We start from the raw sequence: 18,367 nt of genomic DNA on the forward strand, positions 1-18,367 counted from the left end.
TAACAAGCGAAATAAATCTAAAATATATTTGGGGGACAGATATAAAGTTTGTCAATTCTACTATATGTTGCCCCCAAACAACAAGTTTTGTGATTTCATTGTTGGTATAATCTGATTAAAAGCTAAAAAATTATTATATAAAATTGACTAATTAATAATTATAAAAAATTTCATTACTTCTTATAACCAGGGATCTACAGGTATAATGGATCTGCAGGTTACAATTAGTGGTTGAAACGTTTGGACACTCAAATTAACGAAGAAACCAATAAAAATTCAGTAAAAGTCCCCAAAGTTGTCAAGCCAACCAATAAGAAAACGTTATTATTAAACTTTGGGGACCAGTGTAATAACCTCAACCAGCCCAATGTCTGCTCCATCCCTACTGATTAATAACCAACCATAATGTCAATAAACTTTATTCTTGTGGCTAATTTAAATATTTATATGTATATATGTTTTACAACTTCCTAGAATCAAATAAACATAGAGTGATCAACACAGTTTGATTAAACATGTTATTTTATGAAAGACGGGATTGATTTTTAAAGAAGGTGTATAAACTATTTTTTTTTATAGCTAGCCGGTTCTTTTAGTAAGTAGTAGATGTAAAATTTTTCATAGAATTCAGATATGCAATCGGTTTTTTTGTAGACCTCTTATTTTTTAAGTAATTTAAGTTTTTTTAAAAAATAATTAAGTCGATTTTAAGGTACTAAAATGCAACAAAAAAAAGAAAGAAAATGGTCATTATGAACAAAAATAGTAAGATCTTTAATTTGACACCTTACTTTTTCAATTCTGTCAGGTAATTATTGAAAAAATCGATTTTTTTAAACCCATGAGAATAAAAACTTTGAACTTACTTTTATTATTTCACAGGTAAAAAAATATGGGTTTATATATACCTTTAGAATCAGAAAAATATTACGAATCCATTGTAAGCAAAATTGAAAAAAAAAGTTTACAATATAGTATATAAACTACAATAAAAGGAATTATATGAAAATATCATATTATATTGTACAGGCAACGTCTTAATTCTTGAATTGAGTATAAAAATGGGAAGGGGGTAAAGAGGGGGTAAAGAGGGGGTAAAAAAGGGAAGACGATAGTGTTGCCTGAACAAAAAATATAATTGGCCATTTATTTATTTTTTTATTTTTTTACTTTTTTTCAATTTTGCTTACAATGGATTCGTAATATTTTTCTGATTCTAAAGGTATATATGAACCCATGTTTTTTATGTCTGTTTGAGAAAATATTTAGGTCTAAAGTTTTTATTAAACCGAGGTTAAAAAAATAGATTTTTTCAATAATTACTCAACAGAATTTTAAAAGTAAGGTGTCAAATTAAAGATCTTACTATTTTTGTTCTTACTGGCCATTTTCTTCTTTTATTTTGTTGCGTTTTAGTACCTTAAAACTGACTTAATTATTTTTTTTAAAAACTTAAATTACTTTAAAAATAAGAGGTCTACAAAAAAAACCGATTGCATATCTGAATTCTATGAAAAATTTTACATCTACTACTTACTAAAAGAACCGGCTAGCTATAAAAAAAAAGTTGATACACCTTCTTTAGTAAATTTAGAAACAAAATAGAAATATGTACAACAATATAAGATAGCTTTTTAAAAGCTCTCTATAGTGCATAAAAAATATCATCATACAAAAAAATCAACAATCATAGGCCAATACACAGACTAATTTACCAATGGCAGGACATTATACATTTTAATTGAATGATGGCAGGCCAGTATACATTTGTATTGACCAATGGTAGGCCAGTATGGCGTCATTTTTTACAGGCAACTTAAAAAGCTTCAGCTTTTTATAAGAAGGTATAATTAGGACCAGTTGAATGTAGAAAACAACAACCAAGTACAAGTTGAACTTTTGGAAACGGTAACTTAAAGTTGTACTTTTAGAACTTTGTTGGTCTATACTGTGTGTGTCTGTCATCGTAATATCGTGCAGAATCGCCAAGTGTAAAGAAGAGTTAAAGAAGTTGTACAATAGTTTCCTAATAAATTTAATGTATTTCATATTAGCTAAAAGACAAAATAACAAAAATTCGGGGTTGTTTAATATTTATTCAAGAAAGTTAAGCAGAGGGGAAATGTTCCTTTGAGTTTGTAAAACTGATGAATTACATATATTAAAGTAACAAGATGTCTATCGGTTTGTAGCTGAATATTTCGCTAACTGCTGGACCAATTCTATCATTCTACTTTACAGTGAAGCTTCCTATTTTGGGAAGGTTTATAAAAATTTTGGGGAGGCAACGTCACCCCTCTCAAAAGAAATCATCCTTGGAATAAATACAGCCCCCCTTCCCCCACCCCCCCAAAAAATACGTTTTAATATTTTCTTTTCATACTAAGATAAGGTCCGAAATACCCCTCCCACTCGTTCCGTCAGAGGCCTTAGGGGCTCCTAGGGGCGGAGCCGCTAGTATAATGATAAATAAGATTTTTTGTCGGAAGTGATTCCACCCCTTTAAGGAAGAGTATTGTAAACACTGTTAAGATCAAAATTATTTTATGTCCAATTGACAGATCAAATTTATTTCTCTGATTGTACAGTTTAATTCTTATCAAATTGACAGTAAAACAATGACAGCTGTGCCCATAAGTAGCGCAGCTATGATAGAAAAACTAAATCTTTTATGAATTAAAATTATTGGATGAAAACTTTACTTGTACTAAAGACTTTGGGTACCGTTACAATTTACAGTCCAATGTCCCATCCTCCCCTGCTGACGATTACACATTCTTTAGATTGTAATTAACATATATAATTGAAATTTTGAAACCCATCAATAAAATAATGTTAATAATGTTGAAACTTCGAATGAGGTATTAATTCGGTGTCGAATCAAATAGTACATATTAAATGATGTACAAATACAAAAATAAAACTTGATTCCTAATCAAATGACTAAAACTTACGTAAACGCATCGGATTTTTAAAAGAATTTGCATATGTTTTTCTGCTTCGATAACCTAGTACTATGCGTTATAAAATAAATTAAACAACGATGCCATCATAGCCATAAAAGCGAAGCTTAACTAATCTAACAAATGAAGCCTGTCCAACAATTCTGTATAAATCTATCTCTAAGTTGATAAATACAGGCTGCTTAATTTTAACATGCTAACATTTTAAACTTTATTATAGAGATGCTTTGTTTCTTAAAATTGTGCCTTATCTTACTAGGAATAAATCTTCCTAAAATAAAATGATAAAAATGTGATATAAATTCCAACATGCCTAAATTAACGATTATTACTTTGAGACGGATCAACGTAAAATGTAGAAAAGCTTCGCTACTTAAAATCCATATAACTAGCCAATTATCCAAGTTATAATAAAATTAAATGTATGAATATGCCGTGTTAGAATACAATTTTTAAAAGCGAAGATGTTTTTTAATTAGGGTCGGTCCGACCGTAACGTTTAGCTCTTTTAGTTCACTTAAACAGGTAAAAATTGTCCTATCAATTTCAAACTTTGCATGTTGATTCCTATAGCAGTTAGGCACGACTTAGAAATCGCAGCAACTCTTTAATTTTCACCAGAATGTCCGTGCGTCCATTTCAAACAAGCCGATTTTTAAATTTTTGTCAACAAAGTTTTGTATGTCAAAATTATCCTATTCATCTGATTTAAGGGATACTGATTCCAACTACAAGGTACAATTTCATAAACAAAGTATCACTATAATCAAGTCCAAGAAATATTATGTCCTTAAACAGTATCATGTATTTAAGCAGTTTTGTAAGTGTTGATGCTTCCTTTTCAGAGCTTCGTTTTTATAAATATTGTCATCCTTGTTAGCACTAGTGGTTTGGTAAAATATTAAAATTTGGAAGTTGTTATATTAGCCAAAATAAATTATTTTAATGCAAATTTTGTATTAATTATTTTTTAAGGCCAATATTTCAATTAATTATCATAGCATAGGGTCTGGGATGGTTTTTAGCTATATTTAGAGATTGCATGATGATTCCTGTAAAAGTTGGCTATGATTTAGAAAACGTAGCAACTCAATAATCTTTACTCGAAAGTCCATTTAAAACATTATGATGCTAAGGATGTCCTTTAACGTTATCCTGTATTTAGCAATTTTGCAACAAGTTTAAGTACAATTTTGTGTAGAATTATATATTGATATTCTGCTTATTTAGCCTTTATAAGTGTTTATGTTTGTTTCCGACTGATTGTAGAGCTTCGCTTTCATTTAAGTTACAATAATAGTTTTCTCTAAAATCGTATTATAACAAGCATGACAACATACATGAAAGCGAAGCGCTGAAAACGAAAATTAACAGTTGTATAGTGTCAGAACTGAATAATTTGAATATAAATTAAAACGAAATAACAAGTAAATCTGTTGAAAACTGCTTAAATACAGGATATTGTTTAAGGACATGCTTACATTTTCAGGACTTGATTATAGAGATACTTCGCGTATAACAATGTACTTAGCTGTCCTTGGAATCGGTATTTCAAAAATCAGACCAATCGGATAATGTTATCATACATAAAGATTTGTTGTTAAAAATGTTAAAAAGCAACATGTTTAAAATGGGCGTACGGACTTTCTGGTAACGATTATAGAGTTACTTCGCTTTTTAACTCGTACCTAACTCCTATGGGAATCATCATGCAATGTTTGGAATTGATAGGACAATTATAACATTACTAAATTAAAGAAAAGAGCTATATTGAAAATTCTATTGTAATTAATTATATTTGCAAAATTATCTCTAAATACTCTCAACAAAATCTTTATACATATTGAAAAATTACTTAAGAACTTTGTGTTCTTTTTATTCTTTATTCTTCAGTTGACCATGAAGTAATTGACGCAAAAAGCGTAATCCTTCAGGAAGGATGGATAGATAATGAACGCTTACTAGCATAGCATCAACAAGCTACCAATATTTTTTCAGTTGTGCCTCGAAGAATTTAAAATCCAACCTTTATATTTTTGTTCTTTATCATTGGGGATGTATATTATACATTCGTTTAATCCCTCAAAATCTCTGACTGACTAACGCACAATTTGCAGACAGTCTCAAATTATTCAGTTTCAATCAGGATATAAACAATATTATTATTTTTAACATAGGTCAATAAATACATTTATATTCAACGTAAGGGCAGCTATAATATTGTATCGCATTTTTTAAAGAAATGAAGAGTAAATGATAATACAGTAGAATTAAAGAAAAAAAACTTTTTCTCGTTATATTAAGTTTTTTTTGTAAGTACCTTACCATTGATCCTATTGAGTTCTCCTTTTTAGGGTAGCTTGACATAGGTCAAAGTATGGTTCAAGTCTCTTTAATGTTTTTAGGGTATTTTACTGTCCACCCCCCATCCCAGTAAGCTAAGTGCGCAGCCGTTAGTTATAGCATAATCATATTTTATAAAGTAGTGCGCTTTTATTATCTGTAGATTCCCTCTGAACCAATATGGTTCGCCTTCTTAGGTCCTGAGATGGTTTTATTTTTATAACTAAGTCTGGGTATAGTTTTAGGCCATTTTTCAGCCCTTCCCTTTGAATATATAGACCCTAGATACTAGGGGCACAGCCACTAATGTACATATATTTGAAAACTCAAGCCTAGAAAGAAATACTTCATAGAACAAATCTATTTCACAAAAAGTATTAAAATATTGACATAAATATTTATTTCAGACAAAATGGAAACAAATTTAGAAATGTTCGGGGGAGGGACATTACAGCCAATCCTGCCAGAAAATATCACATTTGGAGATCCCCTTGCCGCTGGAGATCCTTTGTCCTATGGACAAGATACAACACTAGCAAAAAATCTAAATTTAACCCATGAAAAGACAATTCAGAACATTGAAGACTTGGAGAACAGAAATATTGTTTCAGTTTTTAGTATTTTAAGGTAAATCCTTATAACAAAGTTACAGGATCTGTGTGTATCGAAGGATCTCGCTAACTATAAAACCGATATGGTTCTTCTTTACAGGGTAGCTTCTCACAGATCCTGATTTGTTTTAGAATTATTTGGGGGGAGATTACCACCACCCGCCCAAGAGAAATCACTCCCATAAAGTTTTGGGGTCTTAAAGCCTTAAATTTAAAGCCGCTTGTGTGTAAAACAAATCTGAAAAGATTGATTGTCTGTTTTAAACAGGTTTATACATCCACCTAAATTATATTTATTACGATTTACCTAAGCCTAATGAACAAACCAATCAAATTCAATAAAAGTCCCCAATGTTGATAAGTCAACCAATGAGAAACATTCCAATGGTTTTACAGATTACATGCATGCTAGGGTTCAGATGGATAAGACAATGGACAATTAATTTGTGTACACCCAAGGCCGGCAATGGTTGGGGGTGGGGGATTGGAATCAAAAACTATTTTTGTCCTTTTAACACAAAAAAAATGATAAGTTATAAGCTATATGAAATCAAATAATTGTGACCACTTTTAAAGCATTGTGTAAAAAGCTTTTAAAGGATACCATATATGATTTGTAAAGCAATTGAAAGAATTCGACAAGGATGACAACATCCATTAAAGAGAAAGTAAATTAAGGACATTATATAAAACTAACGGCTACTCCCCTAGAGGCCTCTAGGAGATCAATTTAATTTTAGCAGGGATAAGGGATGGGAAACGTAGGAAAATATTATTTCAGGCCTATTTCAAGCCTAGGCCTATTTCTAGCCTAATAAACCAGTTTTGGGATGGCGCAGTGCTTCGTATAAAACGCTAATAAAAAAGCTGTGTGTGTGTGTGTAGATAAAGTATAGAATCAAATTCAGGTAGCTAGTTTAAAGTAAAAAACATAACTTTTTATAAACCTATATATTAATGGCTTTTGTTAAAATGAAGTTTTTTCTCTCCCAAAATATTTTTATCTTTTACTTTGGTAATTTGAACTGTCAGAAAGCTATCGTTGGGTTTCCCTCAGACAGATTTTAGTTTGTATTATTTGCATTTTTATTAATGAGTAAAAATTTTATTTGAAAATTTCATTGCTAATTAAAATTCAAAATAAATAAATTAATATGCACTTGGGTAACATTCTATCAAGTATTCTTTGGACTATTATGTAGTGATATATTTGTACTGTGTTGTATTGTGTATTGTACATATATTAGGGTTAAAGTGTTGTATCAATTCCGTATTAAATTTTTAAAATTCAAAATACAACATCTAATTTATAAACTACCAAATGAAAATTCGTAGCTACCTCCTTTCCAAATAATAATCCTGTTATTTTTGTTTTTTCTATATGGCCCTTTTTTAATGTTTAACTCTAAGCAGATTTAATAATTAAGCTAATGTGATCTAACACCATTTATATTTATTTTTTAGTAGCAGACGAAATCATTATTTTTTCTAGAATTCACGGTTGGACCCTCAGATGTCAAAACTTTATTTTAGTGTTTGGCCAAAATGACTTTGCAATTGTATCTGTAAGTACGTCTAATAACACCCTTTGCTATTTTTAAAATCCTAGAAAATTTTTTTTGCAAGAAAATTGCATAAATTCGCAACCTTTTTTAGAACCACTACATAACTCGAGTTTTAAAACTTTTTATATAAAATCCTTTTTACAAAAAATATCAATAATTACTTAAAATTAAACCTGAAAGAAAAAAAATCTCATTACACGTGTTAATTTGCATGTTTTAGGTCTTTTTTTGAGGAAAGTATAACTTCCACATTTTTGACAATAATTATATTTTTTTAACATTTCAAAGTAAAATATAATAAAACTTAAACGATTTTTCTTGAATTATCAGTTGAAAATTTCATCAAACATGCAATTTAAGTGATGAAAATTTAATAAAATCATTTTTTGAATGTTTAGAATTACCAATTTTCTACATTTAAAACAAAATGTTAACAAAATTTAAAAACATTTTAACATATAACTTCAAAAATCAATAACATTTTATAAAAAGATGTTTCAAAAAATAAATCATTAAAAGGTATTAAAATGCATTTCACATTACTTAAAATTAAAACAAGAACATCTTTTTACAATGTATTCTGTGTAATAGAGTTTAAATGACATGATTAGTGAATGAAATATTTCCTAAACTCATTAAGCCTTTTTGTGACTATATTAAAAATAATTTATTTTGTTTTATAGTGTTTTTTTATTCAAATATTTGACAAAATTTTCCCTACGTCAATTAAATAAAGTCAGTTTTTTACTGTTTCCAGGTTTTTCTTTATAATTATAACAATTAAATATAATATAAATCTTCATTATCTTTTATTTGAATTATCATACACATTAAAATGTAAAGTATAAGCTAGAATAGCACTTTTTTTAACGAATATTTTAATGACATTATATCAAAATAATTCCTCTTAAATATCACACAACATATGATTGGGAAGTATAGCCATTTCTTGGAGGTATAATATTTACAAAAATACCATTAATTCTGTTTTTATCAGAAGTTAAAAAAATTGAACAATTCTAAAACAATGGTTGGCTGTCTAGATATTGAGTACACTAAGACTACGGCTCTGTTCTATTGAAATAACGTTGCAAAAAGAGGGGTTCTGAAAGTAATCTACCTAATTATTTTTAAAGAACCAACAAGTACTGTCAGTATCTTTTTTCTTGTAATCTAGCAGACAATCAAATCATAACACAATTTTCATGATAAAATATTCAGGTTTCTACTTCACATTTTAAAAAATATACTGATCAATAAAATGTTCAAAATTTTACTTTGTACTAATTGAAAAAATATGTTGTAATTCTTGTTTTAAAGTTACATTTTTATCCCTGACAAAATCATAGACGACTTTTAAAGGCATCTTATCTAAACTTTTTGAAGAAAAACTTAAAAACGTTAATTAAGTATTAAAACTATTTTCTTCGATTTTTCTGAAGTTATTATCGCATTCTATGGGTTTTTTATTATCATTTACTTATATCGAAAGTGCCAAACATTGTACCCTAACTTATTCATTTAATAAAAAACCAAGCGTGAATTGTCTGCTTCTAAAATTTTCGCCAATTGGTGATTAGTTGTTAAAAACAGGCCGATTCTTATTGGTTTAGAGCTATAGCTACTTGGGAGCGTCCGCCAGTTTGATAGTAATTTGTAATAGTTGCAATATCCCTTTAGAATCTAGGCCGGGACCTAATTAATGGCCAGGTTTCCTATCCCTTATCCCTGAATTTTAGTCTTTAAAAACAGAAAATTTTCTAGGGGCTATATCTCTTGTGGGGGGGAGACCCTCCCCCAAAATAGTTATAAACCAGCCCTTGGCATATAAGAAGCTTCACTCTAAAGGAGAAGCATATCGGTTCAGTGGTTAGCGATATCCTTTGCTATATACAAAAAAAAGCTTACTACTTTATATAATAGGATTGTCTTATCCCTTAAGATCTCTCAAGTTACCAGAGAGACAGACAGACAGACAGACACACATAGACAGAGAGATATCCTGTTACTTTTATATATGGATTGTCTTGTCTATTAAGATCTCTGAACTTTACCTGAATAATCTACAAAAACTACAAAATTCCCTATCCACCTCAATATGCTGCCAGACTATTGTTTAAATCAATGTGATTGGATGATTCATTTCCAAAATTCACGCCTCTCTTTAATAAGGATAAAGTATGTCAGGGAGGAAGGAGGGGGGGACATTAGACTATTTATTACACAAGTCCCCAAAGTCTTTAAATGAACGTTTGCTTATCATTGGCTAAACAAATGTATTTACAAACTAACAAAATCAATAATACACATTAGGAAAAAATAAAAACAAAGCTAATGATACGTACGTAAGTTATTTAAAAAGCGACAATATTTATATTTTTGTCCAAAATTTTTAACCACTAAAACTAAATAAAACTTCTTTAACAAATAATAAACTTATAGATATAACGGAACTTGATTGGTAACGGTCAAATAAATCTGTGGGTAATTGGTTTATTTTAATCAAACTTCTTCATAACTAAAGTTAGAAAATATCTGTGATAGTAGGGGGGAATTCCTATTACCTAAACAGGTGCAGATTATTACCTTACAAAGTTAGAACATCCAGACAAAGATCGGGTAATCAAATGGGTTGGTTGTCTGCAATTATTGGTATGTGATTGCCTTGGGGGCTACTATAAAGGTCTGGCCTTACTTTGTTATTTACCGTGAACAGAGATATTAATCAGGGATCTAAAGGGATAAGACAATGGCAAAAAAGAATTATAAAACTTTGGGGACTAGTATAATAAACAGCCCATTGTCTCCTCTCTCACTGCATATTATTATGCATATTTATAAACATGTACGTATTTGTTTTAGAGGTATCCAAGAAATGGCAGAGAACTATATAGAAGAAAATTTAAATAAACTAGAAAACTCTGTAGACATTGATATGAACAATGAAATAAGTGACTCTATAGAGAAGCACAGTGATGATTTTAGGATTATTAGTGAACATAAACTTAAAGAAGTACATGAAAGTAAAATTAAAAATACTGGAGAAGATATTTCAAGATCTTTAGAAGAATTAAGGGAATGAAATTTCAAGAAAAATATTATTAGTTTTTTACGTATATTTTCGTTCGTCCATTTGTCTGGTATAATCTTTTTTTATGAAATATTATATTTTTATCTTGAGCTAATAAATGTATTAAGTATAGATGTATAATCTAATCTACCTGGATCCAGTGCTGGGGACTTTTTTTCGTCTCCTGCTCTTATGTAACGACTAGGCTGTGCAAATATTTGCGATGTTATTGGCTGATATTTAAAGACCCTATTGAAAGTCGGCACAGGGTCCACGGGGTGGGGACTTATAATTATTTACTCCCTTCTCCCTCTATTGTTTTACTTCAATCTTCAGCTATATTTTGAAATAGACATTTGCTATGAAATCAATCCCAGTTTTGTTTACCCATGCCGTAGATCCTTCGGGGCCAACTAAACAAGAATTTCTCTTGTGATTTTAAATTTTATTACCTGCGGAAAATTGTCTATAATGCTTAGCAATAATTACAGTATTTGTTCAGAAGTGAGGCTAGTGAAGACGACATCCAAAGTACAAAAGAATTACAAAACACAGAATCTTTAGGAACAAAAATAGTTGATATTCTAACAAAGACATTAGGAGAGAACCTGCATCCCTTTTATTTAAAGAAAATTCTATATGAATTTGTGCCCGACTATGTTTAGACTCTTCTCTTATTGGAGGGGACATTGATCTGAAAATTATGCTGACACCCAAAGTTTATAAATTAAGTATTTTATTTGTTGGCTTAAAAACTTTCTTTTTTAAAAACCTAGATTTGAAATGTAAAAACTTTTCAACTAATTAGTTTTATCTTAATGGGTAATTTTGTTTAACATAATCTAAATAAAGTTTACATCAATATATGTTCTTTTGTCTTATCCCTTCAGATCCATGAATAATTATAGAAAAAATTAAAGTGTTGAATCACAAATCGGATGTTAATTTCGACTTTTACCAATATTTGTTATAAGGCTAGGGGCGAAGCCGCTAGTTTGTTATAAAAGATAAATTATCAAATATCAACTTAATTGGTGTTTTTCAGGTAGAATATTTAAAAATATTGTAGTTCAACCTGGAAAATTAAGGTAAATGATTAGTTATTAACTCGTTTCATAATTATTTGAGAATCAGAATATAATTACTGTAGCAGCTTTTAGTGCATATTAGAAATTGACGTCATACAAAACAATTTACCAATAATAGGCCAGTATATATTTTATCATTGGTCCATTATAATGTATTCTGTCCTATCATTTGTCATTTGAATTGTATGACGTTATTTTTAATAAGGCACTATAAGCTGCTTCATTATTGGCCCATTTTGGATCGAAGAATCAGAATCATAATTACTTTACTTTTATCCCACACTGGAAGCTTGGCATTGAACCAAGGCTTGTTTTATGCTACTTTTTTGAATTAATTGTTATTCCATGTTTTAGAGACTTTCTGTATGAAAGTTTTGTTGCGCTTACAAAGACTGTCCTCATGTGTGGAACTGCTTTAGGTAATTTTCAATTGTACTGTCCTGTTTATTTAGGATTTATTATTTATATATCTAGCTGTGTTATACTTCTGAAAAATGTATTAAATAGAAATGTATAGAAAGACCAGATGTACAATCATTTAAATGGTCGAACAGTAATAGTTTAGTAATAATCCGACCATGTTATTGGTTGGAAGGTGTATACATTTTGGCAACAAAGAGGAGGTTTTTTATTTCAAATTATTAAATATATTACTATTATGTTTTTGTGTATCCTTATAATAAAGTAAAAAGAGAGGATCTCGCTAACCACTGAACCGATCGGGTTCTCCTTAACAGGATAGCTTCTAATATGTCCCGGGAAGTGTTATAACTATTTCGGGGGAGGGTACCACCACCCACCATAGACAAATTGACAAAACTTAAAAAAATAAAAAACCCCGCCCTGCGACCATTTTTGCAATTAGCTATAAACATAATTAACAACATCTAGCGGCGAAAACCACTAGTGTAGCAAATTATGTAAGAAAAGTCACAAAATATTTAAATTCATCTGATTTAAGGACAATATAATGATGTTAGGACCTTTACTTTTAAATGAATGAACGGGCGCACACGTGATAATCACAGGGTATCTTTGAAGCAAACAAATTTTATTTTTAAAGATAGCTTTTCTTATCTCAAAAAATTTTGGTATTAAACAAGCTTGTTAATTTTTTCATCCAAATTTTATTATTTATTATTTTTCCAGCACTTGGTGTTATGCCGGGACCTAGCAGGGGAAACCTATGGCCAATCTTTAATCCTCAGGTAAACAAACAAATTTGAGGAAGGTATTATCAATAAATCATTAGATATGATATTGTAATTAAAAACCAGGGAAAAGGGAATGTGATTCTGACAAACAAATCGAAAGGAAAATTTTCCCACAACCCCCTTCTCTTTTTATCTCCCATTCTCACCCAATCCCCTTCAGTTACGTTGAAAAATAAGTTATACGCCAACTTTACCCCAACAAAATATTGAATTTTGCGACAATTTCAATTGGACTTAACTGGCTGAATAGCAGCCCCTGTAGAAAAACAATACTTTAAATAAATATTTTTCAGCAGCTGGTTGTTTAAATTTCTTTAAATATTATCAAAATTGAAAGAAAAAAAAACGAATTAATGAATAATTATTCTAATATAGATAGTTTCTAGCTTCTAAAAGTTTATGCTAAATTTTATTTGTAGGTATATGGGCCAGAAATCAGTACCTACATCACAGACCCTTATACATTCTTACATTATGAGGTAATTAATTTTTAAAATAAGTTATAAGAGATTTATTTTTTAGAAATTAGTATGATTGGAATGAAGCGCTAAAAAATGTGTGTGGTCGTAAAAATACATTTATATCCATCTCTATTATATGGGGTTTTCTTTACCACTTCTCCTCTCATCACACCAACGTATTTTTATGGCGTCACATATGACACTTTCCAGCGCTTCGGATTTGAATATATCAGACAAATAAATTTTAAAGAGTCTCAATTGAATAAATGAGTCAATTCAAAAATGCTATCAAATGAATTATGAAAATATCGGTGATTTCACACAAAGTGCCTGTTAAACACTGATAAGCCCCCTCTCATTTTTAAAACAAATTAGAATTATGGGGAGGGGGTCCTTCTCTTATTTTTTTGTTAATAACTTTAGGTCAGGTTAGGTTAGGTTATATTGAGTAATGGATAGACCAACCGGGTTACGTAGGTATAGCCTAGCAAGGTTAGAGCCTTATTAAAAATATTAAGTGAGGGGGGGGGGTTTCAGTGCTCAGCATGAACTTCGAGGAAAGGCAGTAAACTACTTATTCTAATTTCTTTTTATTTAAGGATGGGATCATTGCGTACCTGTTATGGGGCTGGTGGGGGTGGACAGACCCCCCATTCACCACCCCATTTAAATTATCCCCCATGGAGAAGGCGATTTGGGATGATTTTGGCGGGCTCTTGCTTGGCCTAATAGCAGGTTTACAATTTTACATTAGTTTGGCATTGGTATCGGTGGCGTGCACTAATGTCATGTTTATAGCTTTAATATCCTATTATATAAAGTATTATTATATGTATAAACACATTTTATTTCTTTAACTTTTTATTGATGGAATACATATGTTTCTCTATAAAAATAGATCATCAGTTCCAATTAAGATGTATAAAATAAGAGTTAAAAAAATATATGTACTTGCATTTTAAATCCTTTTAAAATATATAAAGTAGTAGGATATTTCGTCTGAAGCTTATGATTTAAATCACTACTAAACTAATTCAGTCCATTTGGAGGAAACTTTAAATAGGTCATAGGAAGGATTGTATCAATAGAAAAAAAACATTGTAGGAACAATTCGACCATATTATTTGTAGGAAAGTGTACATTTCATTTCATCCATTCAATTAGTCAGTTAGAAATTTCTTAGGATAAAGATTAGGATTGCATCAAATTTGACCAAACATAAACAAAATACTTTGTTTGCTAGAAATTCAATTTTGTTGGACTGATCAAAAAAGATAAAGTATAGAATAGAATCCAGGTAGAAGATTCTGCCTGGCTAGCCTGAAGTAAAATTGAAACTTTTGAAAGATCAATAAGTCTATATATCTGTTAGTAAATAACATGATTTTAGTAATTATTCAGAAAAAAATATTCAAAATAAATACCTTTTGCAATTATTTACTAAAAGCCATAAAACGGACATCTTTACCCTATTTACAATAGATTAAAATATAATTTTAAGTGCAAAGCCTTAAAAATTTTAATTAAGTAAAAATTTAGGGTTTTCTATTCTATACTTTATCTTCTTTGGACTGATTATTAGGTATTATTGACTATCTGTATCAAGGGTACAATGAATCAATTGCACTAGAAATATCACAATATGTGTGGCATAACTGGGATCTAAAGGGATAGGTCAATGACCGATAAATTGATGTACATCCCCAATGATAATACACAAAATTATCTCTTCTCTTTATTATAATAAGTGGTTGAAATGCTTGGACAATTAACTTAATGAACAAACCAATTAAATTCAATAAAATTCAACAAAGTTGTCAAGTTAACCAATCAAAAAAGGTTATTACAAAACTTTTAGGACTATAGTAATAAAGAGACAATATTCCCCTTTCTACCAGGTAACATAATATTTCTTGTTGTTTACTGTTTAGGTTATCTGTTTGAAGTGGCTGAAAATTCAGATTATGTTATCAATGAAGTGAGAGCAAATCACGGAACCTCGCAATTTTATCAAGGAGACTCAAGGTTGCGTGATTTTTATATTTGGATATTTTTAAAGGCGAAGCTCTCTGCATTAAGGCTTCATCCATACGTCTATTACGGATAGTTATTATCAATAGATTATGCATGTTATGATTGTCCTATCGATTTCAAACTTGGTAAGCCTATTTATATAACATTTGGGTAGCTAGTTAAAATGGTTTAGGATAATGCACTCTTTAAATCGGTAGGACAATTCCTTCTAATTCTAAATTATTTTAGGCTGAATTCATTTGTCGATATCTTGGCGCTGGGCATTGGTTACTCTATGACAAAGGTAACATATTTTCTTAGAGGTATAAAACTCAGAGATCTTAAGGGATAAGACAATGGACTATAAATTGATGTATACCCCCAATAATGATACACAAAATCAACCCATCCTCTAGTTTGATCATTCAATATGATTTTTTAAGCCAATGAATGAGAAACGTATTCATATAACTTTGGGTACGAATATAATTTACAATGTAATGTCGTCTTCCTACCTGGGTAATGATACTCTATATTTAAATCTTGTCGTTCTGTTGTCGAACATTTATACATGTTATTTTTATTAGGTTTGTTTTGAATATGGGTTGGGATGGTTTCCTGTTCTATGGTTGGTCATCTCAGAAACTATATCTTTTCTAACATTCAGGTAGAACAATAGTTATTTACCGCATTGTATTATAAACAGTTTTCCGCGGATATAAAAATGTACAATAAGATTGAAACCAGTTTTGTTAGCTATGAGATGCCGAAGGCACGGGCTACTAAAGCTGGTTTATATTAGGATTGTACATTTTTTATTCGTAGAAAACTGGATACATGATTTTTCAGTATTGCTTAGAATCTGTTCTAATCCAGTGGATAATAATCGGTTTCGAAACCATACTGGAAAGAATTGTAAAAGCCATTAAGGTGTGTTTGTCTATGTGTTATAAAAATCAGAAATTACCTAAATATTTTACTCGCCTAATCCTTTTTAGCACTGCACTGTAAGAAATAGGCCAAATGCTGGAGGCACAGTACATAAGTAATGATAATAATCTTTGTAATAAAATTTTATTATTTTAAGTTTTACAATAAAATGTTTAAATTCAAAATAATGAAATTTATGTTTCAGGGATAATCTTCTTTTATCTTTGATACAGTTAATTCATCCTATGGTAAGTCTATTATTGTTCAAAGCGAATCTTTTATATAATTGCAGTCTTTTCTGTAACTACTGTGTATACTTCAGTACAGACTATGAAATCAGGAGGTCTTTATCGTCATTTAAAGTCAAAAAAATAAAAGATTGGTATAATTATCTTTTAAAATGTTTCAACCTGGCATATTTTGGTATTTCTTCTGGTGGATGATAGAAATAGAAATTAATAAGGCTAGTAATTAGGTTAAGTTGAGTAACTTAAAATTTTGTACCTAGAATAAAATATCTAATATTTAGGAATGGATTAAAAACTATCAGGAAGGTTTAGTTCCAGATCATCTTAAAGATGTTATGAGAGTTGGTTATTGGAATAATAAGGTATAAAAAGATGGATAGATAGATATGTTTAATGATAGAAACTTTGAGCATTCCATAGAGAAATTTGTCTATTTTATACTAAAAATATTTTGTTTGTATACTTATAGTCTGCTTATAAATTCAAATCGACCATCATTGTCAAGGAGAGATAGAAATTGGATATCAAATAAAACTGGTGCCCAAAGTTTTATAACCACGTTCGTAGGCTCAAAACTTTGGGTACTTGTATTACATTTTCATTGGTTTGTTTCCATAATAGTAGTATTTAAAATTTTCATCGTATAACGGTATATTTTTAATATAAAAAAGGGGTACTTTTGTTCATCATCAATTATTTAAATTGATTTATCGTCCTATTTTGTATCACTAGATTCCTGTTAATTGGAAACTTCTTTATCATTTTAATTTTTACTTCCCCTGTTATCTAACTATTTACACATGATATCCTTGTTTTAGTTACGAGATAGTCCAAATGAATTCTTGAACAAGCTAATGCATTCTCCGAAGGCTCAGAATAAGTTTGCCACGTACTCAAGGGAACATTTACATTTAACCTTTTCTTTCTTGGATAAAAGATGTCTTATTTAAACAAGGACGATTACGTCAAATAGTAGCGAAGCTGTTTAAGTATAGTAAGTTAATTATAATGGCATTCATAAAGAGAGAAAAAAAGATAAAGAAGGTGGAAAAAATAAAAAATAAATGTGCTTTTTAGTGGTTTCAGTCTATTATTGTAAGAGTCACTAGTTGTCTTATGAAGTGTGCATTTAAAGGGTACCTTTGTACCTTAAATAAATTTTCAGGATCTACTGCAGTTCACGGTAAAATATTGCTGGTAACAAATATTGCCAAAAAATTTTGAATTTAAAAGGCTGCTAGCTGCCAAACGGCTGAACGTACAGATCATGCCTGCACACTGTTTTAAGCAGCATAAGAATAAATAATCTGGAAAAGCCATAAATCAATAATGCATAATTATCTCGCAGTGCAGAGAATTGCGCGAAAAAGGCCTATTTTACGCGTTTTTTCTTTAGTGAAGCCTTCCCTGTGCATCATTGGATCTTGGCTATTCCAGATTATTTGTAGGCCTCCTTATGCCGCTTAAAATGGTGTACGGGTATGATTTGTACGTTCAGCCGTTTGGCAGCTAGCAGCCTTTAAAATTTATAGATGTTTGGCAATATTCGTTACCAGCAAAATTTTACCGTGAATTGCAGTAGATCCAATTTTCAGATGGATATTATCAATAAGATTTGTAACTGTAACAACCCTTACCCCCCCCCCCCCCTCCAATAAATGGCTAGGGGCGAAGCCGCTAGCTAGTCTCCAAAGGATTAATTTAAATTATGAATAATTTATTGATATTTTTTTTTCAATTAAAAAACTAAATTAAATGTTCGATTCTGTTTAGAATAACACCAAGGTATTTTTATAATTCACTTTAAAAATATATTTTTAACAACAACGACAACATTCACAAAAGCGAAGCCCAATAATCT

At 30.1% G+C, this 18,367-nt stretch overlaps 2 protein-coding genes across 2 annotated transcripts; both read left to right on the forward strand.

The window, feature by feature from the left end:
* The first annotated feature begins 5,717 nt into the window (after nt 1–5,717).
* Nucleotides 5,718–10,564, forward strand: LOC145320097 (uncharacterized). Its single transcript, XM_080162538.1, has 2 exons — nt 5,718–5,933; nt 10,345–10,564. The coding sequence occupies exons 1-2, from the start codon at nt 5,719–5,721 to the stop codon at nt 10,562–10,564; spliced, it is 435 nt and encodes a 144-aa protein (XP_080018664.1). The 5' UTR covers nt 5,718.
* An 806-nt stretch (nt 10,565–11,370) lies between these two features.
* Nucleotides 11,371–17,456, forward strand: LOC145320099 (UPF0314 protein RPA0307-like). Its single transcript, XM_080162539.1, has 12 exons — nt 11,371–11,374; nt 11,598–11,640; nt 11,995–12,059; nt 12,790–12,848; nt 13,274–13,333; nt 13,915–14,050; nt 15,247–15,340; nt 15,578–15,632; nt 15,916–15,995; nt 16,464–16,506; nt 16,788–16,868; nt 17,325–17,456. The coding sequence occupies exons 1-12, from the start codon at nt 11,371–11,373 to the stop codon at nt 17,454–17,456; spliced, it is 852 nt and encodes a 283-aa protein (XP_080018665.1).
* The last annotated feature ends 911 nt before the right edge of the window (nt 17,457–18,367 follow it).

This window comes from Acartia tonsa, chromosome 5 (assembly GCF_053477335.1).
Source record: "Acartia tonsa isolate MP-2025a chromosome 5, ASM5347733v1, whole genome shotgun sequence".
Lineage (NCBI taxonomy): Eukaryota > Metazoa > Arthropoda > Copepoda > Calanoida > Acartiidae > Acartia > Acartia tonsa.